Genomic DNA, 21,656 nt, shown 5'->3' with positions numbered 1-21,656 from the left:
CCTGCCTCCCTGCTCCTCACCCCTGCCTCCCTGCTCCTCACCCCTGCCTCCCTGCTCCTCACCCCTGCCTCCCTGCTCCTCACCCCTGCCTCCCTGTTCCTCCGGAGACAGGCCATTGTATTTGATTACTACTCAGTGTATAGTTACTAGAGCTGACATATGCTGTGAGCACATAACTAAGGGGACCACTAGGCAGGCCCATAAGTTTACCAGTGATGTTTTGGACCATTTCTGTATCTCTTCACACCAATACTTGGCATACTATGTGGTTTATGACAAGAATGTTGAATTATTATCCACGTGTTTCCAAATGCATGTTTCTGACTGTGCTGAGTTCCCAAAGGGCAGATAACCTCTACCTAAAGAATAATGCATTATTCAGATAAAAATGCTCGTGAATTGCTTGTGATTAAGAAAGGTCAAATGACAGGTTGACTCAAGCTGAAGAAAGGAGATGATAGCCGGCAAAGAGCTCCTTGGAGTTGTCAGGAACAGAATCTCTAGGTCATATACCCAGATCAAGACTAGGTATACCATCTTGTTAGGAGCTGAAGTGCAGAGGATTGGAAACAGAGTGTGTGGTTGGGACTTTTTCTTGGGATCACTCCTTCCTACTATCAACACCTAAGCTATGCTTGCTCCTGCTTGGGTCTGGCTCAGCCACCTGTCCTACATCAAGATCTTCGACGTGGGCACACGCTACATGGTAAATCGAGTACAGGACCACGTTCAGAGCCGTACAGCCTACTACCTCATGAACATCCATGTCACACCTCGATCTATCTACCTATGCCGGCATGGTGAGAGTGAACTCAACCTTAGAGGCCGCATTGGAGGTGACTCTGGCCTCTCAGCTCGGGGCAAGCAGGTAAGGAGGGCTTCAGAGATTCATGTGTAGATTAGGCTAGCCTAGGTGGCCAATGGCTGGGTTTTGAGAAGAAGTATCCCTTGATGAGAAAGAAGCAAATTATGATCAGTCTTTCTCTTCCACCTTTAGTCATGAGTCCTGTCATAGACATTGAATGGCTCCCATACACTTACTGCTTCTGCAAGACCAATTGCACAGCCATCCATGGCTGCTCACCTCTGGCTGCCTCTTGACCTCCATCACAGTGCCCTTCCCCTGCGTGATGTCTCCCCGATCATTCTCACTGCTCTGTCCCTTGCTGATACTCACCTTGCTATCCTCCTTGGTCCCCCTGCCAGCTGGTAACTCTCAAGTACAGAGGGCCTTAACCTGAATACCTCCTCTCCGTGACTGTGTTGACATTGTCCCCTACCCCATTTGAGGAATCATACTGTCCCCACCATATTGTCTTTTCTTGCTCTTCCATTCCCTTCCAAGACCCAACTCTTGCTCCTAGAGCTAGTCCACTATTGAGCCCTCCCTGTTCACTCCTTATCCCAGGGGTCGCTGGCCTTTGAAGACATCTCTCCTTATTCTGGTCTGTTACTTTCTCAGGTCATGACAGTCCCTATTCCCAGTGCAGAATAGTAACCTGTCCATCCTAGGTACCAGTTTCGTAAAGGAATTTACTCCTCAGCTTCTGGTCCTTTACCTGGACTTGTTAAAATACATGTTGCTAGAGAAAATCACATTTGGATGGCATAGGTAGGAAATGAAGTACATGAAGGGCATTCCTAGTTCTTTGTGTCTTTTTTCAAAGTTTTATTTGTTTTTATTTTATGTGTATGTATGTTTTGCCTGCATGTGTGCCTGTGTACCATGTACATGCGTGGTCAGATCCCTGTGAACTGTTCTATACTGGGAACAGCAACAGCTGGTGCTCTGAACTGCTGAGCCAACTCTTCAGTCCCTTACTGTCTTTTATTGGACACCTATGCACAACCACAGTACCATCAACTTCCATATTTAATTTCTGAATGACACCAGCAGTGTGAACTGGGCATAACTGTCATTGTTTATGGATGAGGAAGCTGAGCAACAGAAAGAGAGAGGAGTCTCAGGTCACATGGTCAGTACAAGGTAACATAGGCAGAACTGAAAACCAGGCCTTCCTGACTTTCTCCAGCACCCCTGCTGGATAGGTAGGAAAAGCCCTAGATGCCCTCTGACCTGACTCTAATCTCTCATGCTCTCCACAACAGAGGCTGAGATCACATGAGGTATATTTTCATCTCCAAGACTTCTTAGATATAACTAGCGCCTGTCTTACCTGCACAGTTCAGAGCTCAATTGGAAAGGTAACCATGTCCACATGAGTACCTCCTGCACACACAAACATGTATATGTACACGCGTCAGACCCAAACCTTTACATTCTTCAGCACAATGCGCCAAGCCTGGCTTTAAAGGCCAGTCACCCCAGTCTCTATAGTTTTCATTTAACTAGCACCTACTGTCTACCAGGGAGTAGTGTACTGTTCATGCAGCTCAGAGACACAGTTGGATAACCGAATGATGTTTGCATTTTATGGGCATGATAAGAAGTCAGAGATGGGTACTGTGTAAGGGAGTTATTGAGATTTCCCTTTCTCTTACTCTCCCAGGCAAGAGAGAACTGATTGCTGACTTGTATCTATCGTACAAATTTGTGCCTATGTCCATTTGTGTGTATGTACCTAGGACATTCCATGTTTGAATAATGACACCTTATATACAGAAGGAACATGTATCCTTGCACCTTTGAGCTTCCATGACCCTTTGTGGTTCCCTTCTGTACTGCCATTGTTTCTCTCCCTGAGTGGCTGGATCTTGAAAGCATTAACACTCAAGTACCCAAAACAGGTACATGAATACTAATGCATGTACAAATGCCCTTTATCTGGGTACCAGGCTCCCCATTCAAGCAATAGAAATCATAGCTTCAGAATACTGTCTTTCAGATCCTTCAGTCCATACTTTAGACCACATTCTGGGCACTTCTACCCTTAGAACCCCACTCTGATGGCCTGGAATCTGCTTCAATGCCTGGCTGTTAGTCTCCACCAGAGGACAGGCCATGGTCACAGGAATACTAACCTTTAGGTCCATGCATAGCCCTGGGGTTATTCTTTGTGTAGCAAGAGGGGTCACTGGGCATAGTACATGATCAGAACTCCATGCTGTGATTTGTAACCTCAGTCATATACTAAAGATTCCTAGAAGTGCAGAATGTCATCGGAAATGGAAGGAAAAAGGATGCAGACCATCAGGTGGTTCCACTTGTTCTTAGGTTCCACATATGTTAGAGGTGGTCGTGTTTGAATGAATGATTCATCTAGCAGGGAATGTAGTAAGCAAGTATCACCACCCCCCATTCCAAGCATGGATATTCTTTTTCTCTTTCATTCTTAGTCACTCAGGAAAGAATATGACTTTCATTTTTAATACTTTTATGATTGTACATATTTGTTAGATACAATTTCCAGTTTCCATGCTAATTGTATTTTATTGTTGTGCAAGATGAGAACATCCATACTCTCCTAAGGATTTGGAAATACACACCAATTTTTAAGGATAACCATCCTACTCTGCATTGAAACATTAGAACTTACTTTCCTGTCTAACTATAACTTTGTACCCATTGATCACTCTCTAACCTAACTTTTGATCCACTTAGCATTCTTTAACTGTAACTGTACCCAGTGATTAGCACCTCTATAGCTTACCTTCTCGAGAACCCAGCGCCTCTACCTCTGACCTATAGTCCCAGGTTAATTTCTATATAAATTTAACCTCTATTTTCTTGCCTGTCCATTAGTACTTCACCATTCATGAGAGATGTGAACTTGTTCTTATGGCTCCCTTGGTCTTCCCTTTCTCACCCCTCTTTTTTTCTGTCTTCTCCTTTGTACCCCTAGTATGCCTATGCCCTGGCCAACTTCATTCGGTCTCAAGGCATCAGCTCCCTGAAGGTCTGGACTAGCCACATGAAGAGGACCATTCAGACAGCGGAAGCCCTGGGTGTCCCCTATGAACAATGGAAGGCCCTGAATGAGATTGATGCGGTAAGATGGAAAGGGTTAATGTCCTGGCATGAAGAGAGGTGGTAATTCTAGGCTTATCTCATGGGTTACCTCTGCTTCTGGGAACCTAATTAGTTCATCAAATCTTTGTATGTTTTTTTGTTTTGTCTTTTGTCAACCAACCATATGTAAGAGAATACTCTGTGTCATTGAGATCTAGTGAAGGCAAGCATTAAATTGCCCCATGAGAATGTCTATGGGGGCATTTACATGATTTTTAATTTATATAGGGAGCCAGTTCACTGTAGGCAGTACCAGCCCTAGGCAGGTAGGTATATCTGGGCTGTATAAGAAAGCTATCTTAATGTGAACCTGAGGGTAAGCTAGTAATCACATTACCTCCTTGGTTCTTGTCTCTGCTCCTGTTTGAGTGCCTGTCCTGAATTCCCTTAATGATGGGCTATCACCTAGAAGGGTAAACTGAAATAAACCCTTTCCTACCCAAGATGCTTTTGGTTGTGGTTTCTCACAGCAAGAGAAACCAAACTAGACAACTTCTAGAAGGCAGTTGTTCTACATTTTGCACATGAGGAAAATACAACTCAGAGAGGTTAAGCAGGGCTTCCTGAAGTCAAAGTAAGAAGGCAATGGCCATTTCCCCAGGGCAAAAAGCCTCACAATGAACTTCAGAACAGAAGATTGAGAACAGTTTAAAGGGATCTGTTTGTACTTTCTTTCTCGTGAGCAATTTCCATTCAGAAGTTGTTACATGTTGTATTCCTTTTCCCTGAAGGAAGCCTAGTAGATAGCCTAAAATGACAAGAGCCAGAGTTGGTGACCCTGGGCACCAAACAAGCAGAGTTCAACAGAAACTCACACACTTTGAGGGAAATGCCAGAAACAGTATCACTTTTTACCACCAGCACCAGTAGCCTTGCCTATGGGGATTTCTCAGTAGACTCAGAATTTGTCTTCCCAAATCCACTCTGAAACCATTAAAAAATTTTACTAGTTTTTATCTTATGAATTATCTGTGGGTACATTTTCCCCAGTGATACTAAAATTCAGGGCAAGTCAGGAAGGATAAAGAAGGCTATACAATGGGAGGGCACCACTGTACGATATATTTGCACATAGAGTTTCAGACACCAGCCACAAATATGTATAGATGCACACATTCACTTCACAGTCACAGAAGCATTCTTTTCTTATCATGCCTGCACCATGTATGCACAGACATCTAGAAACAAATATAGGCACATCATATACATACATGCATTTCATATAGACACAGATGAGTAAACCATTGACATGTATGCACCACTACTAAATAGCTTCAGGCATATTACTGCAAATTCACAGACCTCAAACATAGGCACACAAATACAGATATATAGCAGAAACATAATACAGAATGCCTATAGTTATAGATATATGCTACCAAAACACATGAAGACACACACCACAGTGTCACCCACACCCACATGGGCATAGTCTCAGATGCTCAGACACTCTGTACATACACGCAGAGAATACAAGTTTACTGCATATGCATAAAGAGATATATAATATACACAAGGCTTTAAACATATTTCAAGCACACATAATAAGCATTCTACATATGCTTACATAGTACCAACTCCATATTTATACATATTTATAGCAACATATACATAATGTTTGCATATAGAGCTATCGAGACAGTCATAGGGAAATATCATATACTCAGTCTGAACATACCCATCCATTTGTCCTTACACACACAAGCCAGACACTTCACAAGCACATACAAACTAGGCAACAGATACAACTCAAGAGCTACTACATTCACAGAAACCAAGGTATTATACTATTCCATACTTGTTGGCACCAAAACTGTGTGAAAAGCTATGTTGCTTTCCCCTGTTCAATATATTATTCACAAAAATGTTTTTATAGGGTGTCTGTGAAGAGATGACCTATGAAGAAATTCAGGAACACTACCCTGAAGAATTTGCACTACGGGACCAGGATAAATATCGTTACCGCTATCCCAAGGGAGAGGTAAAGTTTGAAGGGATGACCTAACTCCTAGGACTTCTCCCCTGTATCCTGATTCCAACTGCCAGAGTTTCAGAAAAACCTTTAGAAACAAAGCAGAGTGTATTTTCAATAGCTGCCATTGGTCAAGGTACATGCTCATCTGGTCCTTAGCTGTAGGCACGCTATTCCTCTTCTTTTAAAATTCATTCATTCATTCATTCATTCATTAGCTATAGGCAAGCTATTCCTCTTCTTTTAAAAATATTCATTTGCCGGGCAGTGGTGACGCATGCCTTTAATCCCAGCACTTGAGAGGCAGAGGCAAGCGATTTCTGAGTTCGAGGCCAGCCTGGTCTACAGAGTGAGTTCCAGGACAGCCAGGGCTACACAGAGAAACCCGGTCTCGAAAAACCAAAAAAAAAAAAATCATTCATTCATTCATTTGTTCATTTGTTCAGTGAGTGAAAGCAAGCATACCATTTCCTGTGTGCTTGTGGAGGTCAGAGAACAACCAACGGGTCTCAGTTCTCTCCTTTCACCATGTGAATCCCAGGGATCAAACTCAGGTCATTAGCTCAGTGCTGTGTCCAGCTCCTCCTCGTTTTTAAAAGCTACATATTGGTCTGCTTATAGGCACTATGTGTTTTTAGAAGAACATACTTTGTCCAGTGACTTGTATTTGCCAGTTTTTACTGGACAACTTGAAGTAGCTCAATGTACTCAAACTCTAATGTTTTGTTGCCAACGTACCTAAGGCTCCAGGCTCTCTCAGTAGTTGGCATCATTCCATGGAACAAAAGCTATTAGTTTAATCAACTTTTTGGCTACCATATGCACCGGACTATAATTTTCCTGTCTCTCTATGAGATGGATGCTTATTGCTTTCAGTCCAGCCTCTTAGCACAGTTCTGCATTTTGATGTATTTATTAGTCATACTCCATTTCTGACCCAAAACCCTATGAAAATATGGACATCTGCAAAGATAAAACAGTAGATGTTATGTTCAATCACAAATCACTTTCATTGAAAAAAAAAGAAAAAAAGAAAAAAACAAAAAAAACCAAACCACTTTCATATTTTCATCTTCATCCTCGGAACAGACTTGATAAAGTCAATGCTAATTTGTTCTCATTTCCTTTATAAGTGTTTAGGCTATGTTATTAGAGGCATACAAATCAAAAGCAATGTTATCTTCTCACTGAATTATATATCTTCTATTAAGAGTGACTAAGCTCTTTTTTTCTTACTAATGCTATTTGCCTAAAATATGTCTAACACATCTCTAGCTCTACATGGTGGTGGCTTCTAACCGTTTGCTGGGTTTACCTTTATTTATTCATATTCAAATTTTCTGAGTACTTTTGTTTTATTTATGTCTCTTACAAGCACTTTATAGTTGGATTTTGTTGTTTTTAATCCAAACCGAAATATAACTTTTGAATGCTAAGCTGGGTACATATATTTTTAGTGGTATTACTGATTTTTGAACATTTATTTCTATTGTCTTGAACTTTCTATGCTTACTTTATTTTTCTCTTGCTTTCCTTAGGAGTGATTTTTTCATCAATATGTGTTATAATCTGTTTCCAGATTCTTGTGGAGGTTACGCTTAACTTAAAAAAAAATCATCATGGTTCTTTCTGTTTTTGAAGATATCCCACTAAGGGTATGAGGTCAAAATATTGTACTTTAAGATTACTCAGAATAATTTGTTGTGTATTGTTATGCAATGGACTTGAACATTTAACTTTTTTATATTTCTATTTTAATTGATTTTTTTCATAAAATATATTTTGATTATGCTTCCCCTCCCCCAACTCCTCCCAGATCTTCCCTACTTGCCCAACCTTCTCTGTGTGTGTCTCTCTCCCTCTCTCTTTCCCTCCCTCTGTCTCCCTCTCTCTCTGTCTCTCTCCCTCTCTCTTTCCCTCCCTCCATCTCTCTCTCAGTCTCTCGGTCTCTCGGCCTCTCTGTCTCTCTCTCTCCCTCCCTCCCTCCCTCCCCCTTTCTCTCTCTCTCTTTCTCTCTCAAAAGAACCCACAAAAACATAAAAATGAAAGCTAAAACAAATAAAACCAGTAAGACAGAAATACCAAAACAAGAAAAAGTTCATACATACAAAACAAAACAAACAAAAACAGAGAGTTCATTTTGTATTGTCCAACTACTTCTGGCTCAAGGTCTGCTCTGAGGTGTGGTTGATAAACCAGCAACAGTCTACTGCAGAAAACTGGTTTTCCCTTTTGCCAGTGGGTAGCAGTTGCAAACTGCTTCTTGGTAAGGGGTAGGACCGCTTGTCTACTTCCCCCCTCACAGTTCTGGCACCCTGTCTGGCTTGAATCTATGCTGATCTTGTACATGCTGTCAGTGTCTCTGAGTTCTGATCTGTTATCAGCCCTGTTGTGTTCAGAAGACACTGTTTCCTCAGAGTCATCCATCACCCCTGGCTCTTATAATCTTTCTGCATCCTCTTCAACGTAATATCTTTGAACCTTGAAGGGAAGGGTTTGATGAAGACGTCCCATTTAGGACTACATGTTCCAAAGTCTCTCACCCTCACACATTGTCCAGTTGTGGGTCTAGGTCTGTGTCATCTACTACAAGAAGTTGCTCTGATGAGAGTTGAACAAGGCACTGATCTGTGAGTATAGCAATATGTCAATAGGAGTCATTTGATTGCTATGTTCCTTTAGCAGAATGATATAGTCTGCTAAATATATATTTATAATATATAATAATTATGTATATATACCATACATAATTATTTACCATACATATATACCATGGTATATATAATATATAGTAATTATGTGTATATACTATTATTATAATATATAATATTATATATATATATAATATACTATTCTGTTTTCCTCTAGGCCCAAGACCTATCTAGTCTCGGGTTCTTGAACAATTTACTATGTCAGGTATAGGCTCCATCTCATAGAATAAGCCTCAAATTCAACCAGAAAGTAATCTGTTATTCCCACGTTTGTGCCACCATTGCACTGGTATATCTTGCAGGCAGGTCATTGTTATAAGTCACAGGGTTTATAGCTGGGTAATATCGACGGTTACTTTTCTCTGGTAGTGTGCAGAGTAAGCTTCTGTCACCATGGATGCTAGTCAGTATGGGTAAAGCTTAGTTGGGTAACACCTCAATTTTTCTGTGTTTGATGCTAAGTAAGTTGTATCTTCAGCAAAAGGGCCTTACTGTCAGATTGTGGACAATAACCAAGAGCCTGTAGTGTCTTATGAGGTTCCATGGGACCTATTTAGCCAATGATTCAATAAGATGTAGTCAGTTTCTGGCACTGGAAGTTTTACTTGGTAACATAAGATGTCTAATTGAGACATTGTCTCCCTTATTATATAGTCACTCCATTTAAATTCCTTTCACTTATCTATGTATTTTAAGAAGCTTCTACAGTGGTAGGTTTACATGTGGTTTTTTTTTCTTCAAAAAAACCTTTAATGTTAGTTGCTCCTCCCCATATTCCCTCATTTACTTGCTTTCCTGTACCCATCCCCAAGAAAGAGGAAATATAGTGTGAACCTAGAATAGGAACATTTAGTATTTTAATATACATGACTAACAAGGTCAAAAATCAGTGTCTCTGCTGTTGCCCTAAATAATACAGGATCTTTCAACATTTAGTAACTTCCTCTCCTAACTTACATGTCGATATGTTCATGTCGCCTCAGTCTTAATCCTTAAACTGTCGTTGTTGCTACTACTATTTGATACGTCATTTAACTGAGTGTTTACTGACCCCTTGATCATTTTGCTTCTTCTATCTCAAGTTCCACTTCTCCATCCTTGTTGGAAGTGTGTCTGCTGACAATCTATCAGTGATACTCTCACCCTTCCTCTCATCCAAAAGTGTCCCATGGCTGCATCCTCAAGCCTTAATGGTAATTGGTTGCATAGAAAGCTCTCACGTGACTGTTGTTTTCTCAGTACTCTGAGATGTCTCTCCTGGTCTTATTGTTGCCACTGTGGCTAAGACACTTTTCAGCTTCATTATTGTTTCATTGCTCTTTGGCTAAGTAGAAAGTCTTTCTATCTTTGTTGCCTTTAAGATTCTCCCATTGGTGTCTGCATAGTACTCGATTGCCCCTGCTCACTTCCTCATCTCTATCCCCTTCATCTCCCTCCCCTCCTCTCTTTTCCTCTCTTTTCCTCTTTTCTCTACTTTTCTTTCCCTCTCCTCCCCACTCCCCCCTCCACCCTCTCTCTTCCATTTCTTTAGTCCCCCTTTTCCTTTTCTTACTCCTCCCTTCTCTTCAGCATCCTTCCTGTAGTATTTCTTTCTTTCCCTCTTTTTTTCATTCAATCTTTGTTTCTGAGAATATTCATATACAAAGCTTTCTACATGTCCCTTACACCGTCAGTCTTTTAAAATAAATTGTTACAGGAAGCTTTTCATACTTTCCCATGAGTGTCTAATATAGGAAGATACATCTTCTCACCATTTTCCTTTTTCCTGTGGACAGACTTTTTCTATTTTAAGCTTTTACTGAGGGTATAAAGATTTGTCCTCTGACCGTCTCAGATTTGTGTTGAGTACCAACTCCTGGTAGCTTAATTTTTATTTCTGTAAGGTTTTCAAAAGCCCAGTTTCTTGGGATTGCCAAGTGTCCCAAGATAGTTATGGCATCTATGTTCCCTTATTCTTTTCTTTTCTCTCTTTTCTTTATTCTTTTCTTCCTTCCTTCCTTTCTTTCTTTCTTTCTTTCTTTCTTTCTTTTCATTTTTGGATACAACAGGTCAGAATTTCCCTTATTTTTGAAATGCCATTTGTACAGTTAACTAGATATTCTATGGGGGGGTTATAGTGTTGTCTTTTAGCCCACATTTATTGATTGGTTCATTTAACAGATGAGAAACTAAAACCCTGAGAAACAAATGATTTACCTAGTCATAATGTTGGGTCAACAGTTCTGGCTTCCAAACCAAGTTTTCTTCTCTGGGTCAATGTGCTTCATCATCCCCTCTGCTTACCAATTATTTCTCTCTTTTTTTAGTCCTATGAGGACCTGGTTCAGCGTCTTGAGCCAGTTATTATGGAGCTAGAACGGCAAGAAAATGTACTAGTGATCTGTCACCAGGCTGTCATGCGGTGCCTCCTGGCATACTTCCTGGATAAAAGTTCAGGTAATGCCCCCTCCCTGTTCTTGGTATGAAGAGCTGGATATGATTTGAGTTGCAATTAGAAGTTTATATTGTAGTGGTTAAAAGCACACTATTTAAACCAAGGATTTTTAGGTTCAAACTTTTTACACACATCTGTGCTACATTCAATAAAGTACTGTTATCCCCCATCAACTTTCTTTCTCAACTAAATAGGGAAAATTAATGATTAAGTTAAAATAAACATGTTAAAAGCCTAGAATGTATAATGTATTGTATGGGCTATATTGCCAGTATTAATATCACTCTTAGCTAATCTGTATGCTGAAAGCCAGCATAAACAGTCTGCTGCAGCTTCAAATACTGAGCCAGTATGTTTCTGAAGCACACTGGCCTCAGTTGATTGTGAGACCTGTACCCTTGTTGTACGGATAATTTCTCCAAGATAGAAATGTCTATAATTTAATTTTTTCATGTGATATTTTCTTTCAAAAATATCTAGACCCTGTATTTATGAAAGTATGCATATGCAGACTTTATACACATATATATGTATATACACATACTGCTTATTCTATGATGCCATACATATATATGTAGGCCTCATATACTGTATGTATATATGTGTATGTATGTGTGAATACACATACTAAGATTTCATATATGTATAAATATAAACTTACATATAGCCATACATATGTATGCACCGACTTCATATACTGCTATATGCATGTATACAAAGACTACACATACTACATCTACTTCTTAGGTGGCCTGGCACAACTTTCATACAACAGTCCATTTCTAATGTGGGTGATGAAATGTGGCATTTCCAGGATATTTTGAAGGTGTTTGGAAACCATGTTAAATACTATTGAGTCAATTCTGTTATGCTAATTTCAAAATAAAGAATATATAAAATATAGAGTAATTCAATATTGGAATCCAGGGAACTTGAGAACTTGACATTGGAAAAGTCATATTCTTTACCTGATTTCCAGTGTGCTCATTTGATATAGATGATGGAATGTGTGATGTGGTCCTTTCAGCCTTAGAATTTTGATATGTTCATATCTCTGCTTTTCAGAGCATTTTTTTAAGATTGTGAGGCAGGTCCCATTCCCATTTCTCAGATGAGAAAACCAAGGCTATGAGCAGCAAAATGAGTTTCCCAGGTTTGTGGGATAGATTAATTCCAGATGCCCATCAGAGGCCTTCCCATCTAAAATATACATAGGGGCATTGTAGTTACTTCCTTAGGTCTTCATTTCTTACCTTCTCTCACACAGACCATTCTAGCTGCTCACAACTTCCCTGGGAGCAAGGTTACACAGGGCTAGGCAGATGGCTTTATCCTCATTATTCAGGAGAATGATGGAAGAAAGCCCAGAACACTTATATGAATTAGAATATATACCCACGGAACCACAGAGCTAGGGTACCTTCAGATAGGACTGAATCTAAACTTGTTCTGTAAAATAGGGACACTGAAGGCCAGAGAGAGAAGAAACCATGACAGAGCTGGGTCAGAGACTTCAGATATGTTCCTTTAGTTCTCTAAATGTGTTTCTTCATATGGAAAGTAACAGTGGACAGGACCCAGAGCATTATGAGGGATGTACGCGCACACACACACACGTACATCATTAGCCCAGAGCTTCATTCTGATGGTTGGCAGTGAGGAGGAAAAGAATGAATTCCCAGAAAAATACCTCTCCTGATATATCAGGAGGTTGGGAGGATGTTGGCATGCCTTCAATCGTACAATTAACATGAGGGACAAAAAGGTCATTTCAAGTGATGGTGTTCCAGCTAAATAAGTAAGGTAAGGATATGCATTACAGCCTGGAGACTGGTGAAGTGGACATAGGGATAAAGTGCCTAGAAAGGTGTGCACCCCTAGTACTCCGAATTCCTCCATGGTGGCACCTACAGACTGGTAAACCATGCATATTGTCTTCAAAGTACCCTAAGTTTGAGGCCCCAGACTGCCATTCTTAGCCATGGTATGTTTCCTCTTTGAAGCCCATTTCCTTATCTATGGATTGAGCCAGATCACTCCTCCTCTTAGCATGTCTGGCAAGTAGAAACACTGGTCTAGACAGGAAATTGTACATTAATGTTCAGAGTTACTTTCTGCATAATCATCAATAACAGAAAACTAGTGAAACATACACATAAGTGCACACACACATACAGAAAGAGAAAGAGGGGGAGAGGGAAGGAGGGAGGGAGGGAGAGAGAGACAGAGAGAGGAGAGAGAGAGAGGGAGGGAGGGAGGGAGGGAGAGAGAGACAGAGAGAGGAGAGAGAGAGAGAGAGAGAGAGAGAGAGAGAGAGAGAGAGAGAGAGAGAGAGAGAGAGAGAGAGAGAATATGAATATGCCTCTGCCATAGAAGTGGCACAATGGAAAGAAAGTTTCAGAATTTTGAACCCATGTAGAGTATGGGTCATAGAGGGTTTGTAGAAATTTGGCATTGGACAGGAGGGAAGCTTGCCTTTGTTTCCTGCTAATTCTGAGACTAAAGAGTTGAAACCCCTTAGTGGATACGCAGATATCGCTTGAGACTTACATTCTGTCTACCTTTCCTAGGCTGTCTTGCCCTTGTTCCCAGGCAGCTAGGTTGCTCTCTTTTGCCCTTATAAATACCCACTATATAGAATACCAGGAATAAATCCATGCTGGGCCCCAAGTAGGAAGCAGAGGTAGAAGTAGGAGCCCTTACAAATACCTACTATGTAGAATACCAGAGTAAATCCATGCTAGGCCCCAAGTAGGAAGCAGAGGTAGAAGTAGGAGCACCCAGTAAGCCTGAGTGTGATCCTCTGCCCAGTCCCACATCTCTCAGGGCTGTGTCTGCCTCCCTTCCAGATGAGCTGCCCTATCTCAAGTGTCCTCTGCATACAGTGCTCAAACTCACACCTGTGGCTTATGGTAAGTACTGCCATTCATCTAAGGAAAGGCACACAGAGACCAGGAGGATGCCTCCAGTGTGCCTCTAGCTTGCTCTAAAGGCTCCTGGGTAAGTTTCCCTAGGTGGCTGGCAGGATGTCTTGGTAAAGGTGGGGCTGGTGGCAGTTGGACAACAAGGAAAAACTAGGCTAGTGTCCAAATCTGGAGCCTGAGCTGGGTGGTGGTGGCATACGCCTTTAATCCCAGCACTTGGGAGGAAGAGGCAGGCGGATTTCTGAGTTCGAGAGTTCGAGGCTACCCTGGTCTACAGAGTGAGTTCCAGGACAGCCAGGGCTACACAGAGAAACCCTGTCTCGAAAAACCAAACCAAAAAAAAAAAAGAAAGAAACAAATCTGGAGCCTGTCTCTTTCTGTCCCTGCCTGGGCACTGAGTACAGTACATTGTTCAATTTGTGTTGAGGCAGAAGTGTCCCTAACAGAGACCTAAGAAAAATTATAGGTTGAGGTAATACTAAAGAAAGAGCTCAAAGAAAATTCTGGACAGTTTAGACTCTATTGGAGCATTAGTTAACTATGAAAGATTCCTAAGGAGGGAAAGGATAGAGTCAAATGAAGTCCAGGGTATGAACAGGATAAAATGACCTACTGAAGCCAGTGATAGGATAGTTTAGAATGGTGCTCAAGGGGCTCCCATCGAACAATGGAGCTCCTCTGCCAGCCTTAGGCCCATCTTCTTCAGGTAGAACTTCCTGGTAATCACACCCCTGGTATTGCTCTAGTTGTCTTCTGAGTAAATCTTGGCTGGGTTTGACTACCCAGAACTACAGCCCAGGCCTTTTCTACCTAGGATGTCTCAGAGGATCCACAGTGCTCTGTCAGTCATATATAGATTAAATCACTGTCTCATAGCTCACAAGAGTTGGGGACCACCTTCTCTCATTTCCCCATGTATAAATGAGCAACTTTGTACAAGGAAACCATATACAAGCAGAAGCTGCGGGTGGGGGGGATAACTGTTGGCTTCAGGGCTTTGGGGGTCTGGATCTTTGCCACACATCCTACAGCTTATCTGAACTCCTCTGCCTTCAGGGGAGATATAATCTAGAGCAGTGGTTCCCAACTGCCCTAATGCTGGGACCCTTTAAATAGTTATTCATGTTGTGATGACCCCCAACCATAACAATATTTTCATTTCTACTTCATAATTGTAATTTTGCTGTTGTGGGTTAGAATGTGACTGATATATAGCATATCTGCTGTGCAACCCACAAAGGATTGTGGCCCACAGGTTGAGAATGACTGCTCTAAAGAGTATGGACCTAGGTGTGAGCAATGATGATGGGAAAAGGGAATGTACCTTAGGGAAGACTGGGCTTATCCTGAGCAATTATGGACCTATGAGTTGTTCTTTTCTAAGGCTGCAGAGTGGAGTCCATCTACCTGAATGTGGAGGCTGTGAACACACACCGGGACAAGCCTGAGGTAGGTGGGGTGCTCTGTACCCAAGATGGCCGTTAACAAAGTACACACTGAAAGTACTCTCCCACATGGAAAGGCTTCTTCCAGCCCCAGACATCCTAGGTGTTTCAAATTACCCAGTACTCAAAAATGGCAAGAACCACAGTCCAGGCCTATAGAGACTCAGGTCTGTGACAATCCCTACCAAACAGGCCTCAGGCTGATTCCCCAAACATGCCTAAAAAGAGGGCCAAGACCTATGCACTGCTGAAAGAGGGATGCCCAGCAATAAGGACAAGAGGCAGGGCTGGGATTGGGACCCTAAACTTCTTACTAACCCTGGACTCTCTTCTTAGAATGTGGACATCACCCGTGAACCTGAGGAAGCCCTGGACACTGTCCCTGCGCATTACTGAGCCCTTTTCAAGTGATCAGATTGTCTCTGTTCTCACTGCCTTCCTCCTGTAGGAACTGTTGCCCTTGTTCTCCTTAAGCAGACTCTGGCTTTGGCCAGAGAGTGCCCTACCTCCAGTGAAGAAGTCCGTAGCAGTTCCCAAACAGGTCTTAATTCCTAGCCATAACTAAGGCTACCTACCTGTGGATAAAATTCTTTTTAAATATTCTCTGATAAATAAAGACATTTATTCCTGCCTATAGGACAGAAAGAGGTTATAAGGCTTCTTTCATTGTTCTCAAGATCTTGTTTCTAACCCAACTCTGGTACTGCTGATGAAGAATGGGTGGGAACATCTGAGATGGAAGAATCCTCAGGTAGCATCCTCAAAGATGGAAAAGATAGGTCCTTGTGAGATCCTGTTGGTTTTGCCCTTGACAAGGTGCATGGGGGACAGGATTATACTTAGAAAACAATCTAGTACTTGGGCTAAGAGCTTTGGTCTCCTCAAACTCTTGCTACCAACCTGAGTAATTTCAGTGCTTATATTAATGATGTCATCAACAGCCTTGGGATTTGACTCCTTCAACTTCAGTGATTGTCTGGCATCATTTATGGCATACCCTCTCTGGGCTAACTCATTGACTGAAACCTTCCCATTCATTCCAGTCCATAAAACTATATTAGCCTTAAGACTTAGCAGCATGCCTCCATAGACATTCATGTCGTATTTTCTTGATGAACGGTATCTGTTCTTGTTCATCAGTATGTTCATTTTGAACTCTCCATTGTCTCCATGTAGTTTCTCAATGTTCTTCCATCCCTCACCAACCTGGACCTATTTCTTTAACCAGTATCCTTCCTCTAACCATTAATGGCCAGGTACTCACATCCCTGTGATAAACAGACTCATAACCTTGCTGCCTTCGTTCCCTAATCCTTTCATCACAACCACTGAGGAAGATCCAAGCCTTGAATCAACCACAACTTTCTTCCCTCTGGCACCTACTAGGGTCATAGATCATTGCTTGAAACAGGTCTATTTATCCACTTCCACAGCTCCCCCGAGCCTGTTCCAAGTCAGGGTTACCCTTTCCACTATCTCACACTCACTCACTGTATGTATGTATGTATGTATGTATGTATGTATGTATGTATGTATGTGTATGAGTACACTGTAGCTGTCTTCAGACACACAGAAGAGGGAATTGGATCCCATTACAGATGGTAGTGAGCCACCATGTGGTTTCTGGGAATTGAACTCAGGACCTCTGGAAGACCTGTCAGTGCTCTTAACCATCTCTCTAGCCCCATCTCATACTTTTTTTAAAATTTATTTTTTTAATTAATTTTTTATTGGATGTTTTATTTACATTTCAGATGTTATCCCATTTCCTGATTCCCCCTACCCAGAAACCCCCTATCCCATCCCCCTTCCTCCTGCTTATATGAGGATGTGCCCCTACCTCCCCACCCCCACCTCCCCGCCCTTGAATTCCCTCATACTGGGGCATCCAACCTTCACAGGACCAAGGACCTCCTCCCCTACATATACAGCTGCAGCCATGGGTCCCTCCCTATGTGCTCCCAGGCTGGTGGTTTAGACCCTGGGAGCTGTGGTTGGTTGGTATTGTTGCTCTCCCCATGGGGCCAAAAAACCCTTCAGCTCCTTCAGTCTTCTCTAACTCCTCCATTGGGAACCCCGTGATCAGTTCAGTGGCTGGCTATTAGCATCCGCCTCTGTATGTCAGGCTCTGGCAGACCTCTAAGGAGACAGCTATATCAGGCTCCTGTCAGCATGCACTTCAGCGTCTGCCTTTGGTGACTGCACATGGGATGGATACCCAGGTGGAGCAGTCTCTAGACAGCCCCTCCTTCAATTTCTGTCCCACACTTTGTCTCCATATTTGCTCCCATGAGTTTGTTACTCCTTCTAAGGACTGAAGCACCCACACTATGGTCTTCCTTTTTCATGAGCTTCATGTGGTCTGTGAGTTGTATTTTGGGTATTACGCCATCTCATACTTCTTATCTTCCATACCAATCCCGTCTCTCAACTGATTTAGGTCCTATACTCCATGCTTAGTTTTCTTTCCTATCCCAAGAAAATGCCCTCTTGCTCCAGGTCAATTCCTAGTTTCTTCCCTTCCTATCCCTATATTCTTACACAACTACCCAAAATTAATGTGAGTCTACTTTGTATTTGCCCTGTACCTTAGGCTTTTCCCTTCCATATCTTTGTTCAAGCTATTATCCCTTGGCCTGGCACACTTTCCCAGAGCTCTCTGACTCTTGAGAAATGCCTGCCTTTTAGCTGGAGCCCCATGGTTCCCAAAAAGCTAAGTTGAACCCTAGCTGTTCTATGAACCCAGAACATCACAGCCAGCCATATTAAAGGGCAGAATAAACTCAGGTTCCTTTGGCAAATTTAATGTAACTCTGATACCAAAATACGACAACAACACAGGAAGCAAACACAAAGCAGAACAGCAGATTTTTTCAGTGTTTCACTCAGCTGATGGGCAATAGAGCTTAGGCTTCTGGGTGGACAATTCCAAAGCTGCACATTGGCTCCATGGGAAGTACTGCTGCACTTAGCATTATCTGTAAACAGGGGGAACAAGCCTGAAAAACAAAGCCAAATACCCAGAAACACGTTAGCACAAGACCCGTTTCCTCATATTTCCTTTTTTGTCTTCATCTTCTCACTTGGCCCCTCCCAGCTTAGGCTTTCCTCTAGTATCTCCCAGCTATTATAGCTATCCCCATGGACTCTGGCTATAGGAATATTGCAGTTACCTGAAACTTCACTAGCCGTAAGGGAAGCCACAGGCACCGTGGTTAGTGTTTCCACCACCAAAGCCAGTACCGGTGCTTGGTGGTCCACCGCCGAATCCACCATTGGTGTTCGGTCCACCACCAAAGCCATTACCGGTGTTTGGTGGTCCACCGCCGAATCCAGCATTGGTGTTCGGCCCACCACCAAAGCCAGTACCGGTGTTTGGTGGTCCACCGCCGAACCCAGCATTGGTGCTCAGTCCACTACCAAAGCCAGCAGCAGTGCTTGGTCCTCCGAAGCCACCTCCAGTGTTTGGTCCACCAAAGCCAGGTCCTGTACTTGGTCCACCACCGAAGCCACCAGTGCTTGGTCCACTGCAGAAGCCAGCACCAGCACTTGGTCCACCACTAAAGCCAACAATAGAACTGGGTCCATTACTGAAGCTGGAGCCAGTGTTGGGTTCACCAGTAAAGCCACTGCTGGAGTTGGAATCACTGCCAAAGCCAATGATGGGATTCAGTCCTCTGTTGAAGTTGGCATTAGGCCCATTGCCAAAGCCATTGCCATTGCCATTGCCGAGGCTTACACTAAAGCCTGCACCAGTGCCAAGTGTGCCGCCAAAACCAGTATTGGTACCCAGGTCACCAGCAAAGCCATCACTAGTGACCAGTCCACCACCAAAGCCGGTGCTGTTTCCCAGTCCATCACCAAAGCCAGTGCTCGTGCCCAATTCACCACCAAAATCAGTGTTAGTGTTTAGTCCACCATTGAAGCCAGCACTGGTACCCAGTCCGCCATTGAAGTCAGCATTATGACTTAGTCCACCACTAAATCCCGTGCTGGTGCCCAGTCCACCGCCAAACCCAGTGTTGGTGCCCAGGCCACCATTGAAGCTAGCACTGGGGCCTAAGCTTCCAGCAAAGCCAGTGCTGGTACCTAGACTGTTGCCAAAGCCAGCACTGGTGCCCAACCCATTTCCAAAGCCAGCACTGGTATTTAGCCCATTCCCAAAACTGAAAATGGCACTGGTGCTTTGCCCCTCACTGTAATTGGCACTGGTAGCACCACTAAAGCAGTTGGTGCTGGAAGAGCCTCCAAAGCATAGGTTGGTGTTAGATGCGCTGCCAAAACAGAGACTGGTGCTGGGTGCTCCACCAAAACAGAGGTTAGTGCTTTGAGACCCACCAAAGCTAACGCTGGTAGTGGGAGCACTGCCAAAGCTAATGCTGTTGCTATGGGTACTACCAAAGTCAGTGGTACTAAGTGTGCCACCAAAGCCAACACTGGTACTAAACGCGCCACCAAAGTCAGGGCTGGTGCCGATTGCACCCCCAAAGCTGGCATTGTTATTCATCGCACCACCAAAGCTGCCATTTGTACTGATGGCACCCCCAAAGCCAGCACTGTTATTCAGCGCACCACCAAAGCTGCCATTTGTACTGATGGCACCCCCAAAGCCAGCACTGTTATTCAGCGCACCACCAAAGGTGGCATTTGTACTGATGACACCCCCAAAGCCAGCACTGTTATTCAGCGCACCCCCAAAGCCAGCACTGTTATTCATTGCACCACCAAAACTGGCATTTGTACTGATGGCACCCCCAAAGCCAGCACTGTTATTCAACATAAAGCTGGCACTCGTACTGATGGCACCCCCAAAGCCAGCACTGTTATTCAGCACACCACCAAAGCTGGCACTGGTGCTCATAGCACCCCCAAAGCCAGCACTGTTATTCAGTGCACCACCAAAGCTAGCATTGGTATTCAGTGCACCACCAAAGGTGGCACTGGTGCTCATGGCACCACCAAATCCAGCACTGCCATTGAGTACACCACCAAAGGTGGCACTCGTGCTGATGGCACCGCCAAAGCCAGCACTGCCATTGAGTACACCGCCAAAGCTGGCACTGCTGTTGAGTGCACTGCCGAAGCCAGCGCTGGTGTTGATGGCACCACCAAAGCTGGCACTGCTATTGAGTGCACCCCCAAAGCTGACACTGCTGTTGAGTGCACTGCCAAAGCCAGTGCTGGTGCTGATGGCACCACCAAAGCTGGTACTGCTGTTGAGTGTACCGCCAAAGCCAACACTGGCACCAGAAGAGCCACCAAAGCTGACACTAGTGCTTAGTGTGCCACCAAAGCCAGAGCTGGTGCTAGAAGACGCACCAAAGGAAACACTGGTGCTGAGCGTCCCACCAAAACCAGTATTGGTGCTAGGGGAACCACCAAAGGAGATACTGGTACTGAGTGTGCCTCCAAAGCCAGCACCAGAGTAGGGAGAACTACCAAAGCAGACACTGGTGCTAAGTGTGCCTCCAAAGCCAGTGGTGGTGCTAACTGCACCACTGAAGACAGTGCTTGTAGTCGGTGCACTGCCAAAGCTGGTGCTTGTGCTGAGTGCACCACTAAAGCCAGCGCTGATACTGCTAAGTGTGCCTCCAGAGCCACAGCTGGCTCCACCATTGAAACTGCCACTTGTATTAGGTGCACCACCAAAACTAATACTGGCTCCACCACTGAAATTGGTACTGGTGGTAGGAGCACCACCAAAGCTAATGCTGGATCCACCACTGAAACTATTCCCAATGCTGGGTGCACCACCAAAGCTAATACTGGCTGTGTTGCTCAAGTTGGTGCTAGTGCTGGGTGCACCACCAAAGCTAATGCTGGCTGTGTTGTTCAAGCTGCTGCTAGTGCTGGGTGCACCACCAAAGCTAATGCTGGCTGTGTTGCTTAAGCTGGTGGTAGTGCTAGGTGTACCACCAAAGCTAATGCTCGCTGTGTTGCTCAAGCTGGTGGTAGTGCTAGGTGCACCACCAAAGCTAATGCTCGCTGTACTACACAAAGTGGCACTAGTACTTGGTGTGCCACTGAAACTGGTGCTAGTGGTAGGTGTGTCTCCAAAGCTAATGCTCGGTACATTGCTGAAGTTGGCAGAGGTGTTGGGTACACTCCCAAAGGTAATGTCATTTCTGCCCCCAAAGCTACCACTGGGGTTAGATATGCCCCCAAAGCCACCACTGGGGTCAGATATGCCCCCAAAGCCA

At 43.5% G+C, this 21,656-nt stretch overlaps 2 protein-coding genes across 6 annotated transcripts in view; one reads left to right on the top strand and one right to left on the bottom strand.

Moving 5' to 3' along the window:
* The window catches only part of Pfkfb1 (6-phosphofructo-2-kinase/fructose-2,6-biphosphatase 1), a 46,065-nt gene extending 29,961 nt beyond the window's left edge, over nt 1–16,104 (top strand). For both annotated transcript variants that reach the window (XM_028772645.1, XM_028772644.1), the window contains 7 exons: nt 661–868; nt 3,804–3,950; nt 5,847–5,951; nt 10,960–11,089; nt 13,937–13,999; nt 15,396–15,460; nt 15,793–16,104. In XM_028772645.1, coding sequence (XP_028628478.1) covers nt 661–868; nt 3,804–3,950; nt 5,847–5,951; nt 10,960–11,089; nt 13,937–13,999; nt 15,396–15,460; nt 15,793–15,852 — 778 coding nt within the window. In that variant the 3' untranslated portion in view covers nt 15,853–16,104. The remainder of the gene's footprint in view (nt 1–660; nt 869–3,803; nt 3,951–5,846; nt 5,952–10,959; nt 11,090–13,936; nt 14,000–15,395; nt 15,461–15,792) is intronic.
* A 2,258-nt stretch (nt 16,105–18,362) lies between these two features.
* Nucleotides 18,363–21,656, bottom strand: part of LOC114625381 (trophinin-like) — a 9,710-nt gene continuing 6,416 nt past the window's right edge. For 2 of the 4 annotated variants that reach the window (XM_028772660.1, XM_028772661.1), the window contains 5 exons: nt 20,726–21,337; nt 20,656–20,660; nt 19,581–20,360; nt 18,939–19,502; nt 18,563–18,758 (listed from right to left, as the gene is read on the bottom strand). In XM_028772660.1, coding sequence (XP_028628493.1) covers nt 18,641–18,758; nt 18,939–19,502; nt 19,581–20,360; nt 20,656–20,660; nt 20,726–21,337 — 2,079 coding nt within the window. In that variant the 3' untranslated portion in view covers nt 18,563–18,640. Of the gene's footprint in view, nt 18,456–18,562; nt 19,503–19,580; nt 20,361–20,655; nt 20,661–20,725; nt 21,338–21,656 lie in introns of those variants that run through there. The other 2 variants (XM_028772663.1, XM_028772662.1) reach the window with 2 other exon arrangements.

This window comes from Grammomys surdaster, unplaced genomic scaffold (genome assembly GCF_004785775.1).
Source record: "Grammomys surdaster isolate TR1022 unplaced genomic scaffold, NIH_TR_1.0 216, whole genome shotgun sequence".
Lineage (NCBI taxonomy): Eukaryota > Metazoa > Chordata > Mammalia > Rodentia > Muridae > Grammomys > Grammomys surdaster.
This window is presented reverse-complemented; position numbering and strand designations above follow the sequence as displayed.